Source organism: Podarcis liolepis (assembly GCF_965112155.1).
Source record: "Podarcis liolepis genome assembly, chromosome: 2".
Classification (NCBI taxonomy): Eukaryota; Metazoa; Chordata; class Lepidosauria; order Squamata; family Lacertidae; genus Podarcis; species Podarcis liolepis.
This window is the reverse complement of record NC_139555.1, coordinates 78,893,049-78,918,226: the sequence shown is the minus strand read 5'-3', so window position 1 is coordinate 78,918,226 and position 25,178 is coordinate 78,893,049. Positions and strand designations below refer to the sequence as shown.

The window sequence follows — 25,178 nt, the reverse complement described above, 5'->3', positions numbered from 1 at the left end:
GGTGCAAAAAATACGGTACATACCACAAAACCATTACAATCAGTAGAACAAAATGAACAAGAAACATTAATTAAGTTGGAGCCCATTGCCACTGCCCTCAATTTGGTCCCAATACCTTACAATACCACGAAGTTTCAGCTTGTTCCCTGAATCTATAAGGTCTGAACCTAATATGCCTCTCTGAGTATGCCGTTCCACAAAGGTGCTACAACTTGAAAAGGCTTAACTCCACCTAGTGGAGACCCACTGTATGTCAGTAATGCACCCAAACAATGGCATCACACAGGTCCCAAACTGTTTAGAGTTTTATAATAAAAACCAGAACATGGAATTGTTCCCAGAAACAAACAGGTAACCAATGTAAATTAAAGTATGTCAGAGTAACATGTTCCAAGTGACCAAGTTTAATCAGCAAATTGACAGTGGCAAGTTTTAGTTTCCAAAGGTCAGATTCAGATGGTGTACATTATAATAATCAAGCCTGCAGGCTTAACAAATCAGTTGGAGCAACTCTGACAAGGAATTATTAATTTAGCTAGGTCCACTACCATAAATTTGGTATCATGAACTACGTTTCCTAACTGCTCCAGTTCTATAAAGTAGTATTCCTTAAAACCATGGGTAGGTAAACTAAGACCCGGGGGCTGGATCCAGCTCAATTGCCTTCTCAATCCAGCCCGCGGACGGTCCGGGAATCAGCGTGTTTTTACATGAGTAGAATGTGTGCTTTTATTTAAAATGCATCTCTGGGTTATTTGTGGGGCGTAGGAATTCTTTCATTCTCTCCCCCCCCCTTCAAAATACAGTCCGGCGCACCACAAGGTCTAAGGGACAGTGGACTGGCCCCCTGCTGAAAAAGTTTGCTGACTCCTGCTGTGTTAGTATTCTTACTACCAGTAACACAGAGGAGTTTATGACTGAGATACAGACTCAATTCAGATATCATGGCAGGTAACTGCCAGGAAGAGGGACTACATGAACATGCACAATGCTCCTAATCACAAATTAGTTGCTTATAACATTTGAGCCAAGCCACAGTTGACTGCCTGAGCTTAACCAGTAAATTTGCTGAGAACTGAGCCTGGGGATTTGCAGCTATAACTGCATGCTCCACTGGTACACTAACTCATGTTATAAAACCTCTGACTACTTGGGTTTTTATTACTATTACTATTAGTAGTAGTAGTAGTAGTAGTAGTATACTACCCTTGAGCTGAGGATCCTAGGGTGGTTCACAACAGAAAAATATGAAATGAGGATACAAATTATATAATAAAACAAAACAAAACCAGTTACCCCCTCTAACAAACATTTAAAAGCCATATAATGTTAATCAGCTGAATGCCTGGTTGAAGAGAAACGTTTTCACCTAGCTCTGTATCGAAGGCACCAGGGGAGCCTCCCTGGGGAGAACATTCCGCAAATGAGGAGCCACCGCAGAAAAGGCCCAGTCTCTTGTTGCCACCCTTGTGAAGGAGGTGCATGAAGAGTGTCCAGGTTGGTTCATATGGGGAGAGGAAATCCTTGAGCTATTGTGGTCCTGAGACATTTCGGGCATTATAGGTCAAAACCAGCACTTTGAATTGGGCCTGGGAACTAATTGGCAGCCAGTGAAGTCGGGCCAAGATTGATGTAATATCTTCAAATTGTCTTGTTCCAGTGAGCAACCTGACCACCAAATTTTGCACCTGCTGACGTTTCTGAACCGCCTTAAGAGGCAGCCCTGCATATAATGCACTGTAGTAATCTAAACTAGAGGTTACCAGATCATAGAGGACAGAGGCTAAGTTGTCCCTGTCCAGATAGGAGCACAGCTGGGCCACCAGCTGAAGCTAATAGAAGGTACTCCACGCCACCAAGGCCACTTGAACCTCAAGCAACAGCAAAGGATCCAGAAGAACCCCCAAGCTATGTACCTGCTCCTTAAGAGGCAATCATATAGGGCAACCAAAGCAGCTTCTGTGCCAAAATCAGGCCAAAACCCCAACTGAAATGCATCTAGAAAATCAGTTTCCTCCAAGAGTCCCTAGATCTGGTCTGTGACCACCGACTCAGGAACCTTGCCCCAGATGCGGAGATCAGCAATTAAACAGTAGTTACTTAGACTTTTGAATCCAGGTAGGGTTTATTGAGGAGTGGTTTTTCCACTGCCACCCTTCAAGCAGGCAGGCAGGGACTGCCCCCTCTCAAGGAGGCTTTAATCACCTCCCTGGCCCAGCCAGCTGTTACCTCTCTGCTAGTTTTCATCAGCTGAGAGGGGCAAGCGTCCAGACCATAAGTGGTCACCTTGACTGATCAGGGGTAGTCAACCTTTTTATACCTAACGCCCACTAATAATAATAATAATAAATTATATTTATATCCTGCTCTTCCCAGCCGAAGCCGGGCTCAGAGCGGCTAACAACAGTCTTTCTTGATGGTAAAATTTCCTTACCGCCCAGCAGTGCTCAATGGAAGGAGGATTCAGCTTGTGCTGTAGAACCCCCTACCTAGAATCCTGAAACGCCCACAAGTGGGCGGTAGGGACCAGGTTGACAACCCCTGGTGTAGACTTACCAACAGAAACTCATATAACGCAACATACAGTGCACTGGACACCCCTAGAGATTCATCTGCTTCAATAGTTAATATCCTAGTGGATGCAAGTGATTTTGTCCTAAAAGTGCTTTGCAAACAAGTCACAGTGAGCTACCATTGGTTCTACCACCACCTTCAGACCAGACTGTAAGAGGCCCCACACTACCCAAAAAAGCTATGCTGGGCAGCATAAATGCCCAAATTAATAGTGTCTCAGAAGTCAAGAGTAGCAAATGGAACCTGCAACACCCATGGGTGGAATGGTTCAGTTAGGGTTCAAGGCATCAGCTAGACACCTTTGAATATTCAGAATTTTTAAACTTTATAAAATATGAATAGGAATCCAGCTGGCTCCAGGTATTTCAGCACTGGTTGTCTTTGCAAAGTCATTAATCAAGGGGGGTTTGTTGGAACAGTTTAGCTTTCATATGTCACTAATAATTGACATCCCCAGCTTTGTTCTTTTGTAGTAGAAATGTGACGATTCAATTTTATCTCATAACACAGACATTTTGCTGGAGGTGGGAGGGGAGGGGTTAACAAATTTCTTGACAGACAGATTGAGAGTTGGCAGATACATAAAACAATTTAGACACCACAAGAAAATGCAGCAAAAAAGGGAAACAGTTGCTTGGTTTTGTTCATTTTGTGATAAAATTACATCAACTACTGCTGTATTAGGCCCAGAATTCTGAGCCTTGACTCTCCTAAGTGTGAGGTGAATCAAGGAGTGGTAACAATGTGATAAATCAAATCTATTTTTCCACTTCAAACTACCATAATATTTCAAAGTGCCTCTCAAGCACTTAGAAGCTGTGCCTGAAGAAATCAGCAAGGATTCTTAATTTAATTAACAGCCATTTAGCAATAACTCACAGAAGCTTCCCTATTTGAAATGAACATCTGTAACACTTTATCTTTTATAGACACATCACTGAGACACATCACTGAGATTCAATGAATTTTTAAAAATTGAATCATCAGCTGTAGCTTATGCTGAGCTGCATATAACAAATCAGGCAGTGTTCTGTGATCTTTGCAATGGAATAGTTCATAGAAAAACATTTCTTAAGTTTTCTGCATCTCCTATTTGCCATTGCAATGCAATTTTATTGGAAAACAAGGGAGGTCACAGTATTTACAACACAAGCCAGTGTAGCAGTACAGATAGGGGGCTATTCTACATATTCAGGAAAAGTGTATCCTGCAGCTTGGCCAGAATACAGTGGTACCTCAGGTTAAGTACTTAATTCGTTCCGGAGGTCTGTAGTTAACCTGAAACTGTTCTTAACCTGAAGCACCACTTTAGCTAATGGGGCCTCCTGCTGCCGCCGCGCCTCCAGAGCACAATTTCTGTTCTCATCCTGAAGCAAAGTTCTTAACCTGAAGCACTATTTCTGGCTTAGTGGAGTGTGTAACCTGAAGCGTATGTAACCCAAGGTACCACTGTACATGTAGCATAATAATATGATGGAGTTCTCCCCCTTACAAAAACTGGCAAATCGGAAGTCCTGCATGAATATTTGTTTCCTCTTCACATGATTATTGCCTTTGGCTGGGGGCACAGCAAAATATACTTGAGAGGCCTGCACCATGCACCTTCATGGCAGCACAACTTACGGCTTTTGCTGACGTAGATCAACCTCTTCCATATGATTGGGCCCTTACAATTTACATGTTGGCAAAATAGAAATGATTGCTAGAAACATCCAGTTTTTCAGAAGAGAACAAAACTAGTCTCTTAGCAGCCTGTGCTCATTATTGCCAGGAAATAGAATGCCAGAGCAAAGAAACAGTATCCTATTACTTCATACTGTCACAATCTGACTTGACAATAGCTGAAGAGTTCTGTCATCCTCAACAGAGGAAGCGCTGCTAAAAGTGATGATTCCTCTCTCTGGTCTTTCCCGGAAATACAATTTAGCTGATAATGTTCAGTTTGCTTTTTCAAACCAGATTGAGGGAGAGAGGCTTTTCGTAGGAAAGCACATATAGCTTTGCATATGCGCCAGTATCTGATGAATAATCCAGTGCCATGTTTTAAATTAAAATTGCTGAATAGATCAATGAGTCATCATAATTATGCCTGCAAATTTAAGGCTTCCCAAGTGTCCTTGGAATACACACAGAGAGAGCGAGAGAGCAGGGTGATTTGTGCACTTTTCCCCTAGGCTAATTTTTTATCCTTTCAGGAATGCAGCAATATTAGTCAGTGACTCAGATCTCTATAAATAAATGCTAAATATAGGCAGTCTACTGCCATCTTATATCAATGTCTCAATAAAGGCTCAAAGTGAGACTCTTAGCAGCAAGGCAAGTTAGAAAGTGAGCTGTATCATCCCCAGTGTATAGTGTCACACCTGATGAAGAATTTAAGGTATTGTGATATTTTAAATCTTGTGAGATGCAAACGGAACAGTAATCAGTAACAATGATCATTCAACTATCAAGACTTGTGATAATTCCAGCAAAGCTTCTTCCTTTGCCATCCTCCTGGGAGAAACCTCACCTTCTTCTCCTATTAAAGAAAAAGCTTATTAGTATATCAAGGCTAAACAGTTTTCTTTAATCCATTACTGCTTTCCTTTAGGGGTTTCTCTTTATAACACTATACAATTTTGAATAATTATTAGAGTCTTAACGGTAAAATAATAAAAATAGTTGGGTTGTCTGTAGGGATGGGCAAATTTATTGATTTTGGTTTCTCGTTTTCCCATCTTAGGTTCTCCACATTTTCATATCAGTTTGTGATTTTTTTAAAACTAATGAAAATTCATCGACATTTTAATGTGAATTTTTCTTAATACAAATATGCTTTTGATAATGTGATATTATACAACATTTTCGCAAGGCAATTCCCCCTAAAATATATTTTGTATGTTATATTTCACTAATAAATGCATTTTATGGGTCATTGGGACTACTGGATCACAGGCCTCCCAGTGAAGATGTAGAGCATTTATTTTTCCCCCAAAAACTTAAAGCCACACACTTTTTCCTGTCCCCTACACATTTTATACTTCCGTAATTTACAGAGGCATTTCTGTCAATCTCCTGTACTCTGGCTAGTCAGTTCTCTACACCCCTCAGCCAATACTAATTCAAAAGTATAGCTATGGCAATGAGGTCCCTCCCATGCATCTCTAAATAGAAAAAACATGTGACTGATTGGGCTGCTGAAAGTCTTTATACCATCTGTTGTTATGAGGCTTGTCTAGCACAGCTGCTATAGCAGATATGGGAGGGGTCAGGATTGCCTTAAAAACTTTTTCCAACTCTACAATATCATTTATGAGAACTTTACATAGTATTCCAAATGTGGTCACGCCATAGATTTGTATGACAGCATTATGATACCAGCAGTTTTATCTTTAATTCCTTTCCTAATGGCCCCTAGCATGGAATTTGCCTTTTTCACAGCTGCTGCAACCTGGGCCGACACCTTCATTGAGCTTTGCACTATGACCCCAAGGTTTCATTCCTAGTCAGTCACCAGTCAGACCCCATTTTTTGCCCTGATATGCATCACCTCACACTTTTTTACATTGAACTGCATTTGCCATTTTACCACCCAGCTCAGCGAGGTCCTTTTGAGCATCAGCAAACTTGGCCAACTCACTGCTCATTAATGAACAAGTTAAAAATGAAGACCCCAATACCAAGCCTTGGGTGCACTCCACTTTCTACATATTTCCATTCCGAGAACTGTCTATTTACTGTATTCCTATTACTGCTTCCTGCTAGTTAAGCAATTCCTGATCCACAAGAGCATCTCTCCTTTCATTCCATGATTTCTAAGTTTACATAGGAGGGTTTTTTTTGAAAATCAATGTACATAGTGTCTACCAGATTACTTTTATTTATATGGTTGCTGACACACTCAAATAACTCAAATAGGATCTTGAGTCAGGACTTTCCCTTGCAGAAACCATGCTGGCTCTGCTTCAACAGGACTTGTTCTTCTATATGCTATATGGTTATTTTGTGACCTTGGGCCAGTCACACTTATCTGAGGTCTCTCAGCCTCACTCACCTCACAGAGTGTTTGTTGTGGGGGAGGAAGGGAAAGGAGAATGTTAGCCGCTTTGAGACTCCTTTGGGTAGTGATAAAGCGGGATATCAAATCCAAACTCCTCTTCTTCTTCTTATCCTTATCACAGCTTGAGACAAGTGTCTTACCGCCTTTGTATTTGAGGTGTGTGTGTGTGTGTGTGTGTGTGTGTGAGAGAGAGAGAGAGAGAGAGAGAGAGAGAGAGAGAGAGAGAGACAGACTTCCCCCCAACAGCATGACCTTCCTATCACACTCTAGTCTGTCTAGCTGCTTGGAGAATTTCTAGACCCTACCTCCAGGACTCATCATTTCATAAAAGGTCACAAAACTTTTAAAAAAACCTTGTGAAACAGTCATAGAACACAAGGGGTAGCTTTAGTTTGTAACATACGGGAAGTTTCTACAGTGGAGCCTTCTGTCAACAGATAAAGAATTTTATTTGGGTAAAGGAGAGGAAAAAGGAAATGCAAAGGTCACAGTTTTCTTGTGTTTTCTAATCATTTGGGGAATTCCAAAATTCTGTGGTTGGGAAAGCATTAGAAAATTTCTTATAGGAGTCAATGGAAATTGTCAAATCATTATGCGAATGCTCGCCTAACAAACCATTTCCTGAGACAGCACATTGTGTTCAGATAGTAAATCCTGCATGTATAATCAATAAAGTCAATCTGAGTTAGCTTAGTTGCATGTTATCTGTTTGAGCAAAGTCTTGGGGATCAGAGCTTAAATAGAGTTCATTTGCAGATGTGAGGTTCTGTGAGAGAGCAGATTGGGGCTCCTAAGTTTAAAGGGAAACAAGACTGTAAGTGAAGGTGTTTGTGTTGGGGGGGGGAACATCTGAGACTAGTAAGAAATCTAACAAATCTAAATATAAAATTAATAAATCCCTCAAAACTAATGTCAGCTAAATTACCGCATCCTCATTCATTTGGTGGTGATAAAATGTTATATGCCCCAGTCATGTGATCTGCTCCAGTTCTGATGCCTTTGATCTTGGTCTTTGTAGCCAGCTAGAAATTTACTTAGAGACCACTGCTACCTTCTAAACCTCTTCGTTCTTACATATGGAAAGAGGTAGCAAGTTCTGAGCAGTTAGCTTTTCAGTGAAACTGATTAACTTGAGAATGCATATTCAAAAACAAAACAGTGGATAGACATCTTATTTGAGTTCACTGTGGAAGGCAGGCAAACTCAGACACCCTATATGGTGCTGTTGAGCTACAATGCAATTACTTTATTGATTTATTAAATTTGTATACCACCCTTCATCCAAACATCCACAGCATAAAAATACAGAATAAAACCACAAAGTACATAATAAAAACAGAAACAAAGCAAAACAATTACCCTCCCACCCACAAACACATTTAAAAGGACATAGAATGCCAAAGGCCTGGTTGAAGAGGAATGTTTTATAAAGGGGTTAATTGCACACAGTGATGCACACAATGGCAAGCCGGTTAGGTTAATTCCAGGTAGATTGATAGAAAACATTCTTAAAGGGAACCCTTGTGTTCACATAAGTCAGGAACCACTGTTTTAGAGTTCTTCAAGAATGTTAACAAGCATGTGCTAGGCCATCAACTACTCCTCAGTAAAGCATTAGCAGGCATGGAATAAGATACTAGATTGTCCTAATCAATCAGTACAGTGGTACCTCGGGTTACATACGCTTCAGGTTACATACGCTTCAGGTTACAGACTCCGCTAACCCAGAAATAGTACCTCGGGTTAAGAACTTTGCTTCAGGATGAGAACAGAAATCGTGCTCCGGCAGCGTGGCGGCAGCGGGAGGCCCCATTAGCTAAAGTGGTCCTTCAGGTTAAGAACAGTTTCAGGTTAAGAACGGACCTCCAGAACAAATTAAGTACTTAACCTGAGGTACCACTGTAACTGACTGAAGATCAGCAAGTAGAATGGGCCATGGGATAAACTGTCTATGCCATATACAGCCTCCATCCCAGTGTTATAATGGGTTAAATCAACTTAATAGAACTAACGATTCTACTGAAATATGCAACTTTGTACGTGTGTTTAGGGTCTTAACCCTAAAGGCTATTAATATAAATAAAAAATAAATACTGCGTTTGGTTGTTTAATTGAACCAGAGTTTAAACAGATTTGCTTTCATTTTGAAAGCACTACAATTTATTTTGAAATGGATCCAAAGGTTTGTCCAGTGTTTTTTGAGCTGCCAAATAATCCCCATTAATCTGTGTTTGCCTTTATAGGTTTCAACAATAAAAATTGAAAATTGTTTTTAAGCATAAACAAGAAAAAAGTCAATATTGGAACAGAACAATATTTAGCTACAGGAAATGCATATTCAAAGCGAGGGATCCAAGCAGTGTGGATTTGGCCTGATTTCTTTCGTGTCATTTGAAGCATTTTTGTTTGCATTGGCGTAATGAATTCCTGACACTGGAGATCTTGCTTGTGCACTCGGTGTACTCCTTTGGTGTAATAGACGTGCTGGGTGAGCTGCTCTAGCAGTTCATGTTGAGGACTCACATTTTGCCGTTATGTGTGATTTAAATCATGGCTTCAAAAGGGCCCTTTGGATGCAGCAGTCCCAGTTTGCTAAGTGATGGTTTTGCAAGCAGGGACCAACTACCCCTGGCCCAGCCCTTCCCCTGTGCAATACCTTTGTGTAGCAACTTTGGCACTTTAATCCTGTTCAGTTTAAATCTGTTATATTGGTTTACCAACCAGGATGCTAAACACCTAACATTAAACTAGAGTCCCTACTTTTGACCTAACAGAGAACTGGTTTAAACAGATCAGGTTTTTTAAGCACCAAAGTCAAAGAGCAAAGAAAGAAACAGCATGTGGTCCCAATGCCCATTCCTGACTTGCTAAACCATGAAAAAAATGTGCTAGAAGTCTGACTGTGAGAAATTAGATAGATAGCATTAACAGGTCTCCTGAAATGTAACATGACTGCTCATTCGAACAAGCTCTCCATACCTCCTCCTTTTTTCCAGCTCTCATTCAGAACTGTAACTGGAAACTTGAAGAAACTTGAGCTTGTTTTGTCTTTCAATTCTCTTATCTATAAAAGAGAGGAGGAGGCTTTCCTAAAACAGCACATCTAATGAGCAAGAAAAGATTCCTGCAGGAGGTTTCTCAGAGACTTACAATATAGGACATTCTTGTCAAAAACTAGGTAATGAACAAGGAAAATAGAGTGGTGTTTAATTATCTACTGCCAGAATGTGCAAATACTTTATCAATCCAGCTTCTGAATTGTATTACTGCAATGCTTGTAAGACTTGGTGTAACAGCTTGCTACTTTTCCTTGTATACTGAAATGCTAGAATGATTGCATTCTTCAGTTGCTGTCTACGTTGTTGCATTCTACCATTAAAGGGTAGTGTTGAATTCTTTTTCCTATGACTTTGTGCTGAAAAGCAGTAAGGAAGTTATTCGTTGTGGTGCTGTATCTACTAGGTTGGAGGCAATCTTTTGACTATTTGTAATGCACTCTGTCATAGTTTCCAGCAACCATTCCACCTGAAATCTAAAGGTGTACTCAAGGCTGTCACTTTAGTGGGACGAGGTGAAGCAATTTGCCTCAGGTGGCAGTTCTGATTCTTTGTTTCTCTGCTGCCAGCCACTCTACGGCTTTGCCTACACCACCACTGCTTAATACTGCACCTTCAGCATGGCAGCAGCACAAGGGCAGCCATGGGCAAGGGTGCACTTCTGGTGGCAAGGCCAGCAACAGGGATGAGGGCCAGAAGGGGGCATTTTGCCTACAACTGCCAAATATCCTGAGCGACCCCTGGGTGTATTTTACCTGATGTACGAAGGTTTTCTTTATAAAAAAAAAGCAGCTGGTGATATCTGCATGTTCAGAACTCTGAAGTTTTTTTTTTTTATATATCCATAAATATGTTGTTGTTCTTTAGTCGTTTAGTCGTGTCCAACGCTTTCTGACCCCATGGACCAGAGCATGCCAGGCACTCCTGTCTTCCACTGCAGTTTGGTCAAACTCAGGTTAGTAGCTTCAAGAACACTGTCCAACCATCTCGTCCTCTGTCGTCCCCTTCTCCTTGTGCCCTCAATATTTCCCAACATCAGGGTCTTTTCCAGGGAGTCTTCTCATGAGGTGGCCAAAGTATTGGAGCCTGAGCTTCAGGATCTGTCCTTCCAGTGAGCACTCAGGGCTGATTCCTTAAGAGTGGACAGGTTTGATCTTCTTGCAATCCATGGGACTCTCAAGAGTCTCCTCCAGCACCATAATTCAAAAGCACCAATTCTTCAGCGATCAGCCTTCTTTATGGTCCAGCTCTCACTTCTATACATAACTACTGGGAAAACCATAGCTTTAACTATACGGACCTCTGTCGGCAAGGTGATGTCTCTGCTTTTTAAGATGCTGTCTAGGTTTGTCATTGCTTTTCTCCCAAGAAGCAGGCGTATTTTAATTTCGTGACTGTTGTCACCATCTGCAGTGATCATGGAGACCAAGAAAGTAAAATCTCTCGCTGCCTCGTTTCTATTTGCGAATTTATTTATCACTATAGCATTGTGTTTGTATGAAAGTGTTAACTTCCCTTTTAGTGTCAGTTGTATAGAACCTATAAGTAAACTGTAGTAGCGGTAAAACAGGAGTGAAGGGGGAGCATGTAATGAAACAAAATTATGCACTTTTTGGACTAAACATTTCAGTTTTTATGTTAATAATTTTCATGTACATGTTGGATCATAACACTCACCCTTGTGAGTTAACAGCACATGAGGAAAGTGGTCCATTATTTGCATTATGTGTAGTAACACATTCTCTGAATCAGAAGGAATGGTGCAATTCATCAAGCTGACAAGTTGTGATTTCAAGACTCCTTGCTAGGTGTTTTGCTTGCTTCAATTGTTTACCAGAAAAGTAACAATTACAATAAGTGTTTAAACAGGATGTGAATGCAGAGTGGTGTCTTGAAGAAAGCACTTTTAAGCAATAATTGTTTCTCCCAAAACATGTTTAGCAAATGTGTTTGTTAAAACTGTCTGTCTGGCATGGCCTGGGTCACTGCTGCTCTGACTATGGAGTCACCTGCCAGGGTCAGGACCTTTTACATCAGACACAGGCAAACTTGGCCCTCCAGATGTTTTGGGATTACAACTCCCATCATCTCTGCATCCCTGACCACTGGTCCTGTTAGCTAGGGATGATGGGAGTTGTAGTCCCAAAACATCTGGAGGGCCGAGTTTGCCTATGCCTGTTTTATATTATAAGTGGTCTACTGCAGTCAACCAGAATCCATCTGTTTGTCTGTTCAGCACCTGCCTAACCAACCCACTTCTTTTTTCCCCCCTTAAGCCACTTACAGTGGAATTGTAACACCAGTTTGCATTTGTTTGGGCTTCTGTTTCGCTTGCAGCTGGTCTCAGCCTTGCTTTAGAGATCCCATTGAGCAAAGGCACACCTCTGCTATCCTGGCCCCTGCCTAAAACACGCAGACAGACACTCTTACTTGTAAGAAAGAAATTTTATTCAGGCAGGTAAGAGTACAGCCTCAACAGCAGACACAGAGCTCTGGGGTCGTACTTTAGGGAGTTCAGGAGCAGGGCAAGAAGTTCAGAACCAGACAGAAGTGATGAAGATGTCCCAACAGGTTTTACTGCCCCTCTTGCCAAGTTTTAAAAAATGAGGCGTGGCACACTCACTTTTGTGACACTTTCCCCTTGTGGGAATGTTAAGCTTGTAAGTGCGCTTTCTGTCATGGGGTGGGGGGAGGTCCTGCTCAAATCTGTGAAGGTGGTGTCTGGTTGTAAATAACAAGACTTACACTTACACCTTTGGTTCAGCCTCACCCCTCAGTTGGTCAGAGCTTTCCCCAGCCCCACTAAGGCTGCAGGAGGGTCAAAATGGAGAGATGGATTCCATGGTCACCTCTCCAAAGTAGCTGAAGGTGAGGCATAAAGGGGAGTTCCCCCTCCCCCAACCCAAGTTCTCACCATTCAGCCCTTAATCTTCGTCTGACCCTGTCAATGCAAGCCTGATTCTTATCAGACTAGGGGTGGGAGGGTGGCCCCATGACTCCTGCATTCCCGTTTCTACTTTACAATTTGCTCATCACTGCTTAGATGGGGAACACAATCTTCTCCCCATTTCCCACAAACCACTGGAGGTCCTGAAGCATGTTAGCAGGAACAATGCCCCATGGTGCCCCATAAGGCTACAGTTTTGTTGCTCCTTGTGGCAATAGGCCACTTAATTAAAGAAAGATCAAGAAAGCAACACCAGTGTCTTGGATATTTTACAATTCCATGCCTTGAATTAATCAAACTCGGTGTGGAATAATTACCATAAATATATTATTCTTTGAATGTTTTGTTCACTATGGAATCATTCCCCTTATATGTAAAGTTATTGGGAAGGACATGTGAGATATGCAGGGAAGCAATTCCTTTAAAGAGCATGGGGCAGGGAAGCCATTACAAAAGGAAAGTTGTGTGACTTTGGTGTATTTTGTCAGTGGAACAGGGAAGACGGGATTTTTGTCAATTACCACTTCCCCTGTGGCCCCCCCGCTATCTGCTCCAGAGGGTTGGGGAACCTTTCAAAACAGTGTGGAAGGTGGCATGGAGGAGGGCTGAAGGAGGACAGACTGGCAAAATTTGCCTCCTTCTCTATTCTTGGAGCCTCAGCTCGATCAATGAACCTCCTGACTCTTCCCTAAAACACCCTGTAGTGATGGGAACCAAAGGATGCACTTAATGTGCTGCCCTCATGCTGGCAGCAGAGCAGCATTGCATATTTGTGAAGCCTCACCTGCCAGAGCTGAATTGGGCTCAAAAATTTCACACAGAAATCATTTAAATATTGTTGGAAATGTGTGAAGATTTGCCACTTTACAGATTGACGGATTGGGAGCTAGGTAGAAATTGTCCTTGAATAATACATTTCTTCATGTCTGTTTTCACAACCAAATTACCCCTCCCCATAGGAGCTTGTTAACTGTGAAGTTGAGTATCCTCTGCTGCTTAAAGAACTGTATCTGATGTGCATACTTTGGAAGTCCAAGTAAATAATGTTTACTAGATAACTTGTATCCACATGTCTATTAATATCCTCTAAAATGTTGTGGAGGCAGGACTTACCTTTGCAGAAGCCATGCTGAGTCTTCTTCAGCAAGACTTGTCCTTCTATATGCTTAGTAACGTTATCTTTCATAATACTTTCCACCAATTTACCCAGAGCAGTCATTCAGCTAACTTGCCTGTAATTTCCTGCATCTTTTTTTTTTAAAAAAATTATTCATTGGCCACCTTCCAGTCTTTTATTGCTGAGCTCAATCTCAGGGACATGTTGCAGCTTCTGTTAGAAAACTCCACATTTGAGTTATTTAAGAAGTTTTGTATGGATATAATCTGGACTCAGTTATTTGTCTGCTTTCAACTTGTAAATAAAGTCAAGAACCTTACCACTTGTCACCACGGTTTGCCTTGGTTTCTCAGACTCCCTTTCTGAAAATGTCAGTTCAGACATCAATATCTACTCTCCATCTTCTGCAGTGAAGACATATACAATCTTCTTATGATCCATTAGCACACTCTTGCTCCACCCTCTTTCATCCCAACCTTCCTACCCAGTTGAAATACTTAAAAAAATAGTTGGTCCTGATGTTTTCCGTGATACGCTTCTCAAAGTTCTTTTTGGTTCGTGTTGCTATTGCCTACATGTAGTTATTTTGTACAAGTTTGTCCTCCTTCTCCCCCCCTCTCCATTTGAGCAAAACTTCTGTTTTCTGAACAAATCATTCCCCCCGTTAATAGTTTCCTTGATGCTGCTTGTTAATCGCACTCATGACCTTTGTACTTGGTGGTAACTTTCCTGACCTGTGGTATGCATTCAAGTTAAGCTTCTAATAGTGTGGTTTTGAGTAATCCCCATATGTTCTGGAAAAGTATGACCTTCTTGACTTTCCCTTTCAATTTCTTTTATGCCAGTCACTTCTCATTTTGGAGAAGTTTCCTCTTTTGAACTCATAGGTGTTGGACTTGCTTGGCAATTGTCCAGTTACATAGATGTTGATAGCATTGTAGACGCTGTTTCCAAATAGTTCAGTGATGTTTAGATCTCTCACTAAGTCCTGGGCACCACTCACTGTTTTATTGAGAGTCACTTCCCCTGGAGTTTATTCCGGTGTTTTAGGGCACAGTCATTTAGTGTAGTAGTCATTTGCTGTGACCAGAGCATTCCTTTATCTGGTCTATGTAAGGGAATTGAATACACCCATTACTATGACACTTTCTTCTTTGGGTGCCCCTCTGATTTCATTATCATCCTGAGTATTTTGGTCAGGGAGTGATGGAATATCCCCCAGTACTAAATTACTTTTGGAGCCTCATATTGCCATACAGTCATTTCTGTTGGAACCCTGGAAGCCAAGACCCAAGATGGGGCCAAGTACATTTTGGTGAGAACACCCTAGCAGAGATTTAACATCACAAAACATACAAGAAAGAAAAGAATGGGAATATAGTCTGTAAAACTGTAAAAATGTGCCCTTCCAGTAAGTCCCAGAATGTCACTTTTTAAAAGCTATTTCCAAGCTATCCCACTTCCCTAGCATAGAGGTGGACCACACATTTTGTAGGTCATAAAATACTTTACTTACAAAACTCTTCAAAGGTCAGATTCAGGTGCTTTCCATATAGCAGTCAGAAAAGATGCACAGGCAGTTGAAGTGTTGCTTAGTTACAAAAGGTAAAAGTTTCTAAACTACTAGTAGAGAAAGCTACTAGTTTCAGACTCCATTCTGGTCTGAAACAAAAGAGGCTGGTTAAAGCCATGTGGTTGAGCTCCTTACATGCTGAAATCCACTTGGAGAGTGAGAGAGAAGGATTGGTGACCCACTTCATCTCAAGGTGAGGATATAGACAAAACCTGGCAGGACAGCTTATGGTAACTCCTTCATGCACTAATTAGACTCAAACATGCTAGAGTTATATTCGCCTTTATCCTACAATTTTGTAGAAGTCCAGTGACCTAGAGTGTCTTGAAGAATAACATGGGTAAGGGGCATTGGTAAAAGTAAAGCTGAACATGGTTTTTAGTAGATTTGAATGATTTCTGATACAGTGGTACCTCGGGTTACAGACACTTCAGGTTACAGATTCCGCTAACCCAGAAATAATACCTCAGGTTAAGAACTTTGCTTCAGGATGAGAACAGAAATTGTGCAGTGGGAGGCCCCATTAGCTAAAGTGGTACCTCAGGTTAAGAACAGTTTCAGGTTAAGAATTGACCTCCAGAACAAATTAAGTTCTTAACCCGAGGTACCACTGTAATCTAGTGAAAGGATTGCTACAGTGAGGGACTTTTCTATCCCTATGGTGGGAGAGGATTAAGCATACAAAAATGCAAATGAACAGTGCACACTTAAGCTGCATAGGAAGATAGGACATAAATGCTTAGAAAACAGCACATCCTTGCAGACAAGAGGCTTCAGTTTAATTTTACATCATTGCCATGATTATTCTTTTCAAAATATTTTAACAGGAATTTTTTTTTAACTGTGCTAAATTGCTGCTGCCATTCTCTTTCCCTCTCCCTCCTTCTTTCTCATATATAACAATCAATTAATAATAGAAAGGCTTTTCTGCAACTCTGATTAATTTTTAAATGCATGGCCATCTTAAGTGAAATTAGGCACTATTATTTAAATGAACTGTCATTTTAGTAACAAATCCACTTAGATAACTAGTGACAATGTTACATTATAAAAGATTTCCCATACGATCCATTTATTTGGAAGATACTCAGTTTAGTTACCTTTCACTTTGCTCCAGAGAAGGCTTAGTTGCAAATTAGTTTGTTGAAATGTTGGGACAGATGCCCATAATCCATTGCTTCCTTGTATGTGTGTGCCAAATGATAACCTTAATTCAAAGTGAAGGAAAATTGAGATATAAGATACGAAGATCCACCTAATGTTGAAACGTTGGGCAGTTGCAGATGTGCATGTCAAATGTTACAAACACAGCTATAAAATATATTTCCCTTATTTACTTTATCTTCTTTAAATTGTTAAGCATGTCACCATTCACAAAACCCCATGTACCTCTGCTACTTAAGAATCTTATTAGACCTTGTGGTGATGATCAACATTGGTCTGACAACTTTCTCTTCTAGGTAGCTGAAACATTTCCAGGCTGTATGATAGCTTTTTGTTCATACCTTAGGCTTATCCATGAATATACATTGTCCTTGTAATATATTTTACTTACTAATGGGAGCAGATGGGCATCATAATGACTCATCTGCCAAAAGAGACAGATTGGCTATCTTAATTATGTTGAAAGAATGCTGAATCACTCTAAAATTTAGGTGAGTTTCCCTTGTTCACCATGGCAGTCAGTAAGATTGTTATGAGTGAATTGATTCCTTGGGTCCCTGATTAGATTTTATCACCTTAGAGGAAATGTTGCTCAGGGGTCTTTATTCAAAGAAAGCACAGCATGAGGCTTCATTCTATTCTAGCGGAGCTGTTAGTGAAATGCTTCAGTAGTAAGAGTGCCACTCCCCATTCCATTTTTATTTTGTATAGACATTTTGGTAAATGGGCCTTGGAAGGGAGAAACATCATGAAAAGGGAACAGTTGAAGAAAGTGGGGAAGGAGAGGGTTGGTTTTTTTAATAAAATCAAACATTTTGTAATGCAAGTTTTCTTTATATGATTAGATTTCAGATAATTTAAAGGATGTGTGGAAATTAGGTGCAATATTCTTATATTTAAGGTGTTTTATGTGTACACTGATTGTCAAGACATGCTGTGCATTTTTTTTTTATCAAAGAGGCATGTGTATAGCTTCCTCAAATACCTATACTGGAAGCAGCAGACGAACTATGATGCTCAAAGAGTAAGACATCTAATGCAGACTGAAGGAAGGACTATCATGTAAACCAAAAATGCCCCTTTACATCTAAATATTGCTATAAAGCAGTTGTTCTGAAACAAATTACCAAAATATATTCTCATTCACCTGTTTTTCTTCCATCTTCTGCTTTGTCAGTTAGCAGCATCGTGTATCACTATATATTGACTCTGCAGTAAAGAAGGGTGTAGAATTTGCCTCCACAGATGCTGCTGTTACCATGGAGATAAAAGGACCAATGGCCTTTTTCTAGTTTGGACTGTACTATACTGTTCATAAAAAGATGGTGAATTCTAAAACTGCATCATCTGATTCTTTAAAAATATGAAACAGTAACATAGGAGAATGCAATTGTGGTTCTGTTTTAAATACAATAATCTCATTATAAATTGAAGATTTCTCATGAGGCAGAGAGCATAAATGTGAGTCCCGTACTCGTGGCTTGCACACTGCCAATCCTCCTCCTCCTCCTTCTCAGAAAAACCTTTTCCTTTTGCAAAATATAGCCCCTTAGAGCCCTTGGGTTCATCTGATGCAGCATTTGATGCTGGTTACATCACAGGTTCCCTTATCTGTGGTATTCCTCTTTGAGAGTGAATGAGTCTGTGAAAGCTGTGAATGTGAATTTTGATTCCTGGAGGAGAGACGTGTTCTACCTTAGAAGAAGAAAAGAAACAAAGAGTCTTCTCAAAAAATCAAGGATGGCTTGCAGAAGGTGTAATTTGTAAGTATTCTCCTCTTTGTTATCCATTAGCATCCATATTATTGAAGATGGGAATAAGAATAGCAATTCATTCATAGTACAGCAGCTTTCTCTTCATGAACCATTTTATGGGTGTTACCTTCCAGCACCACATTGATGTGCATGTTGAAATTCTGTAGCTGAATGGCTTCAGGGCTGCAAATGTTGAAATAATTCAGCATCGTAGGAAATAAAGAGAGACCTGTTAGTGATTTGGTCAAACCTGGCTATTTTAAACATGGGATTTTTCAGCAAAAGAGTGATTGAAAGAGATTGTGTTTAGGACTATTTCTCAATAATAAATGCCTTCTATTTTGTATAAATGCTTTTGTTAATTGCTTATTTAGAAAATGGTTTTAGATATATATGTCCTTGATGCTGCTTGTGACACAGCAATATATAATTTCATGCTGCTTGGCACAGTATTAATGTGCTAGATAAGCCATTGTTCATAATATTAACACTGCAGGGATTTAGTTTTCAGAGCAATGTGTGTGCTTTTCGGGTTTTTCTTGATGATATGATATTATAGTTTCCACAAACCTGGTGGGAAATTGCAGTCATAAGGAGACTGTATGAGGTGAATATATTGGAAGAACACCATAGACTTTGATTCATGAACCTGCAGTCATAAAGTCAATTATACTAGTGTGCCTATCACTTTAAGCAGATTTAGACAAAAAATAGATGAATGCCTGATAGTATATTTCACTGTATTATGCTAATTCCACCATTTTGTCTGAAGCACAGAATTCAAAAGGTTCAATATTTCAAATATGTCTTGCTTTTATTGCAATCGTATAGTGCATTGTTGATGTCAATAGAAGTACCAGAATGTGGTTAATGTTCAAATCTACTACTGTAATGCGTAAGTTTGCATTTTTTGACCCGCCAGTTCCCAGTAAGCTTATCCCCACAAATAGACTTCCTGAAAACCAGCCACGTACGAGAGAGGTGCTATGCAGCACAGACCTTGCCATAATTCACCTTAATTGAAGTCTGATTTGTACAACTCGGCTGAAGTTAAATTTAAACCCAGTATTCCATTTTAAGAAGCAAAACTTCTATACTCACAGGTAACTATTACTTGGATGAAAGGTTTCAGTGGGGATAAACTGGCTTTAATCCAAAAGGTTGACTTTGCTTGCTTTTGGATCAAGATTTCAAACCACAGCCCATTGCCATTAACTTTAATAAAGTAGTTCTGGAGGAATTATTGTGGGAGGAAACCCTTGGAACAACTTATTCCAGAGTATTGGTTATTGAGATGACTACATTTGAGGACTGCAGCTTTGGGGTGAAAGTAAGAAGTATCTCTTTGACTATTTGGATGATTGCTGATATTTTATGCCAGTTTTCCGTGCTTGGATTCGGGCAATAACTTAATCTACATTATGTACTCTAAATGGTGAACAATCCAATGTCTTAGTGCTATTTTGTCCGAAGGAAAAAAATTTGCTACTATACTAGACTTCACTTGTATTAGCAGACGTTATGATTTTTTTGATTGGGGTTAGCAAACATTAAATAGACTTTGTATAATCTGTGCAGGAAAACATAATATGTTGTCCAGTATAGAACTATAATGATAATATATTACGTTCATATAACAATATTGTTTTCTTGAGCAATATGTGATCAAGAATGCCAATGTTATACAGACCTGTAAGGTGGCGAGGATGATCCATGACTTCTGCTCACTGTTTAGTTCCTTAGCACATTACTTGTCTGTCCTGATGAGGAAGGGTTTCCTTGTGGATCTAATTATTTGAGTTATTTAGAGATTACTTCCTTACAATGCCAGTGCTTTATTTTAAAAATCAAATAGCAATGTATCCTTTCCATGTGCAACAGAGCCAGATCCATGTGAGAACATGTATTGTAGAATGTAAGGCTTTGTCTCCTTTCATTTCAAGTTTTATATTTTAGTTTGATTGGGGGGGAAACAGTATTTGTTTTCTAAAGGTAAAGTCATATCTGGCAAGAAGTATAGATCAAATTAAGGCTGCACAGATTGTATCTTAATGTTTCAAATAATGCCTTTAAATATTTTCATGGTGTCTGGATATTTAAGAGCTTTTCTTTAAAACACACAGAGACACACTGACAGCATGAACAGATACTTTGAGCTGTTAAGAGTGTTCAAAATCTTGTCTTCAGCCCTTTACCAGAAACATAGATGGGTTCTATTATTTTAGCAGAAGACATTTTCCATGGATGAAACACATATTGGGTAGCAAACTTTGCTTTACCATATATGATATCCTTTCACCATCTCAATATTTTTATTTTTCTATTTAGCTACTGCCATGTTGTTTCCACATAGTATTGTTTTTAAAATTAGCTTTCTGATGTATCTGTGTTAAGTATTTGATAGGTGATATCTGATATCTGATGTTAGTCATACTCAAACTCATTGAAATCCATGGACCTGAAGTCCATTTGTTTCAATCAGTCTACTCTGAGTCCGACTTAGTTAGATATCACCCAATGGAATGGCTGTATAGTAAAAAAATCATGAGAAAATTATTAATTATCAGGAATGTATTGTGTGCTATTCTTTTAAAAATTCTCTGCTACTTCAGATTCTTCTATTAACAATTTATTAATAATTCACCATTAGGAATGTTAGCTAAGTTGATTATATTCTACAACATGCATATTACGCTGGCATCTCTTGCTGAGTACTGATGAAAATAAATTGGTTACTTAGGGGTAACAGAAAGGAACAGTATGTTTTATGTACCTTGCATTGCATTGTTAAAATAGCCATGAAGTGTTGTAGATGTTTAGAAACAGCATTAGAAGAGAAATATAATAGGTAAGGTGATATCTGTTGTTGAACCAATTTGTGATTGACTGATTTTCTGATATAAACACACCACCATATTTTATTTGAAACCAAGGAATGCATATCATTTTGGAATTTTTACTTGGCTGTTGATGAAGGTTTGGAAAGAGTTATGACCTATTTAAAACTCATAGCTAAAAATAACCTCTGAAAATATGACTCATAAAGATATGAGACCAAAGCGGAAATCTCTAGAAAGGCTAGTTGTTTTATGCCTGTTGGTGACCGCATAAACAAACAAAACTCCTTTTTGATAGCATGTTTTATTTGGGTGGAGTATATTCTTTTAAAAATGGGCTTATCTCCATTCTGAAAAAGGCAATACAGCACCTCACATCTGGAAAACCCTAGATTCTTTTAAGATTCATGATGGAATTTAGAAGTTGCATTAAGAAGCTCTGGAAGCTCTGCTGTGTAGGTTGGCAATAAATATCTGCAAAGAACTTCATATACTTCAGCAAAGAAAAGGATTAGCTTGGGCTTTTTTCTTTACCATGCTAATAAGCAAGTCTGTAACAGAATCTAATAGGAGTCTTCTCATAAGGGAAGTCAAGTGAGTTTTGCCAATTAGCCACGTTTCATTTTCTTTCGTGTCTGGTGGGTATCTTTTGCTTTTACTTAAGCACACTTCATGCTATAGCTGTGAGTCGTAATGTATGCCAGTTCTATTGAATTAGAATTGTCAAGGTGTTGTATCACAGGATTCTAATATCCATTATGGTTGTATAGAATCGGGGAGTGATTTCCAAATCAGTCATCAATTTAAAATGAACAGTTCATTTGATTAGTTTATGTGGACACATGATTTCATATACCTTTACTACTACTACTACTACTACTACTACTACTACTATATTACACTTATATTGTGCCTTTCTTGCAAGGAGCTCCAGGTAGCGTACCATGGTTCTCCCCCCGTCCCATTTTATCCTCACAACCCTGTGAAGGAGGGCTAGGCTTAGAGAAAGTGACTGGTTCAAGGTCACCCATTGATTTTAACCAAGGGGATTTTAACCAAGAATTCAACTGTCTGACCACTATGCCACACAGGACATACAGGTTTATAGCAAAAGCTTAGGGCGTACTTCAGTTTCTTATCTACGGGCAAATGCAGCAAAGTCACACCATAGTCCCAACATCAACACAGCCCATGAAGGACAATCCCTCCCAGAGGTTTTTTCGTTCTTTTCACGCAGATCTGTGTACAGGCAATGCACATTGGCTGTACCTTCCAATGTCCCTATGTTGCTTTGAAACAGAATTTACGTGCATAGGCTCTGCATACACAAAGCCATATTAACAGACAGAGATTGCAGTGGGGCCAGCAAGCATAACCCTACTCTCCCTTCCATGCACTGATAGCATGTCTAATTGTTGAGAGAGAAGAAAGCTTGTGTCTAGATCAAATCTATATGGTTCCCTGAGTTTCAGACTGGGAAGGAATGCGTAGAGTGAGTTGCAGTGGCTACCCAAATCCAGAAATCAGTGTCTTGTTTATAAGATTCAGTGATCCACTGCACAAAGAATCTATTCAATCCTGCTGACTGCTAAATCCAGAATTCTCAGTTGATATTGAAATGTGCTCTCTCAATATAGTTTCCACATATGCACACTTCCTGTATCTGCTCACCAAAGTGAGCAGATTACTTTTCAGAACTAATATTCCTTTGAAGATCAGATGCTAGTGACAGAAGAGAGACATCATCTCCCTGCTCTGCTTGAAAGCTTCCAAAGACATATGGCAGGCTGCTATCAGAATGTTGTACTAGATATTTTGATTTGATCCTAGAAGATGATTTTTTAAAATTTTGTCTTCTATGCATTCCAAGCACTAGCAGTCTACATGCAGATACATAGGCAGCTTGATGCTGATGGGAGGGGAGGATGCCCATACCCCATCATGTTAAGTTGGGCATGGCATTGGTGTGGCACCTGGGAAGTCTGAGTACAATTTATTTTGAAGCTTCTTCACTGGTGCAGATGAGTGCGAGTGTTCCTTATACTGTATCTCTGAATTCTCATGCTGGGACTGGATCATGCTAATTGTTTCTAAATTCTCAATTGAAGTGTAGATCACCAAATATCTAGACATAGTAATAATAATTACTATGATTGTGACGTGTGTGTTTTTTTGGGGGGGGGTCGGCTGCATTTAGAGGCAATCTTCTTTTCAACCGATGATCTTCATTACGTTTATCTATGAAATGAACTTTCAGTAGCACTGCTCCTTAGGCTGATAATCTCAACTTTTAACATTGTTCATATGAAAATAAAATTAGGAGTTTTCTACAACCACATAGCCGTCTGTTGGTGGGGACCATGCAAACATCAATGCAAATATAACTAGTTTCAGACCATATGTTTTCAGTTCTAAGTGTACATGTATTTTAACGAGGATTTGTATGATTCAAACTGTATGGGCTGGTTACCATGGTTAAGAGATTGGAAAGAGGATGAAGGTTCATCTCTTCCTTTCGGATTTTGCCTGCGTTCCTTGAGAATGCCTAAGGTTGGTACAGATGTAAGCCTTAATCATACTTAATGGTCAGCGGAGCCAAAATCCCCAGTAGCTTTCACCATGGTCAAGGTCTGTGCCTAGTTAAGACTTGATCATAGTTATGGCTATTAAAAGCATGGATCCCATGGACCGCTTTAAATTCGTTAACTATGATGAAAAAAACAGGACTTGATCTTGCTACATAAGCTCTCTCTAAAAATGGTACTCTTGCAGCCTGAAGTCTCGCACTGTGGGTGGGGGAGCAATCTCTAGGTCATAGTTCTGTCAGAAAAGGAAAATAAGCCAATGTTTTGAAGTTGGAAGTTCCAATGAATAACCTGTGCAAATAGGATGCAGGATACATGGTGTGTCCCACTGACTCCAGGGAAATTTATATGAGCAAATAGGGGCAGGAATGCATTCTAAAACTTTTAATTTATAGTAAGTATAAGGAAGCTGCTTTATACCAAACCAAACCATTAGTCCATCTAAATTAGTACTGTCTACACTGGCTGACTACGGCTCTCCAGGGTTTCAGGCAAAGAGTCTTTCCCAGTACCCTGCATGCAAGCTGATTCTCTACCACTGAACTGCACCCCTTCCCTAGAATACTTATCATCTTCCCCGCCCCCCTCTTTCCTGTTGATGATGTTTTAATAACATAGATGATACCACTCATTTTTATCAGGTTGTTGGAATTTCCAGTCCAATGCAAATTTGCAATTTGCTTCTTTAATAGTCGTTTAAAAAATGTCATTCTAGAATTCCACTAAGAGCTTCACAAACCAAGAAAGTCATATGTTGTTTTTAAGTGCGCGATTAAAATGTTTCAGTCGAAGGCAAATACACTGTGGAAAATCACCAAAAGAAGCTAAATGTATATAGAGAATAAATTTATATTTAATTTGTTCTGCTTCTTCTGCCTTTGTTTTAGCATTAGAGTTGTTTGATCTTATTATGGGTTTCATCTTGGATGATCCAAACAATTTTAATGCTCTACGGTATGTCACACATGGGAAATGTTATCTGATTTAGTTAGTAAATTTTAATATGCACTTGATTTGGCATGTAGTATTGTAGAAATGCTGGCAGATAACAAATGGGTGCCATCAGCTTAATGTTGTTAAATAAGGGCCATTATAACTAGTGCTTGGGCAAACTTTTACAGTGGGTTTTTTCTAGTCCTTTGAGGGGATGGGGTGGGGGTAAAGCGAACATGTTTCCAAAAAGGTCAGGTAGTGGGAGATAAAATTTATAGAACAAAATTGATAGCACAAAAGCAGGTGACATTACATGCTTACATGGTCATACCAGGAAATCCATTTGCAGGTGTGGGGATATCTCCCTAAACCTTTCAGGGGAAAGAGAGACAGGCTGGACCACTTGGCCCCCTCATTAAATGGATAAAATAAATGTCACCCCACCATGTAGCCTGTGATTTAAAAATAATAGTTTTCTTTAAACTACACACAGAGGCATTTTAGTGTAATTGTAAAAGGACAATTCATCCTAAACTTCAGCTGCATTTTTCAAAAAGTTGCGCAGTCTTTCAGTCTCAATTTTTCACCTATTGAGC

At 39.6% G+C, this 25,178-nt stretch overlaps 2 protein-coding genes across 14 annotated transcripts in view; one reads left to right on the top strand and one right to left on the bottom strand.

Annotated features, from left to right (window-relative positions):
- CFAP92 (cilia and flagella associated protein 92 (putative)) overlaps nt 1-25,178 on the bottom strand; it is a 332,392-nt gene that overhangs the window by 34,183 nt on the left and 273,031 nt on the right. The gene's annotated exons all lie outside the window — the stretch shown is intronic.
- The window catches only part of IQSEC1 (IQ motif and Sec7 domain ArfGEF 1), a gene marked incomplete at its 5' end in the record, with an annotated part of 298,180 nt that overhangs the window by 80,920 nt on the left and 192,082 nt on the right, over nt 1-25,178 (top strand). For 3 of the 13 annotated variants that reach the window (XM_083489184.1, XM_083489205.1, XM_083489203.1), the window contains one exon: nt 17,890-18,236. The exons of the other annotated variants lie outside the window; for them this stretch is intronic. In XM_083489184.1, coding sequence (XP_083345310.1) covers nt 18,214-18,236 — 23 coding nt within the window. Of the gene's footprint in view, nt 1-17,889; nt 18,237-25,178 lie in introns of those variants that run through there. 13 annotated transcript variants of the gene reach the window in all.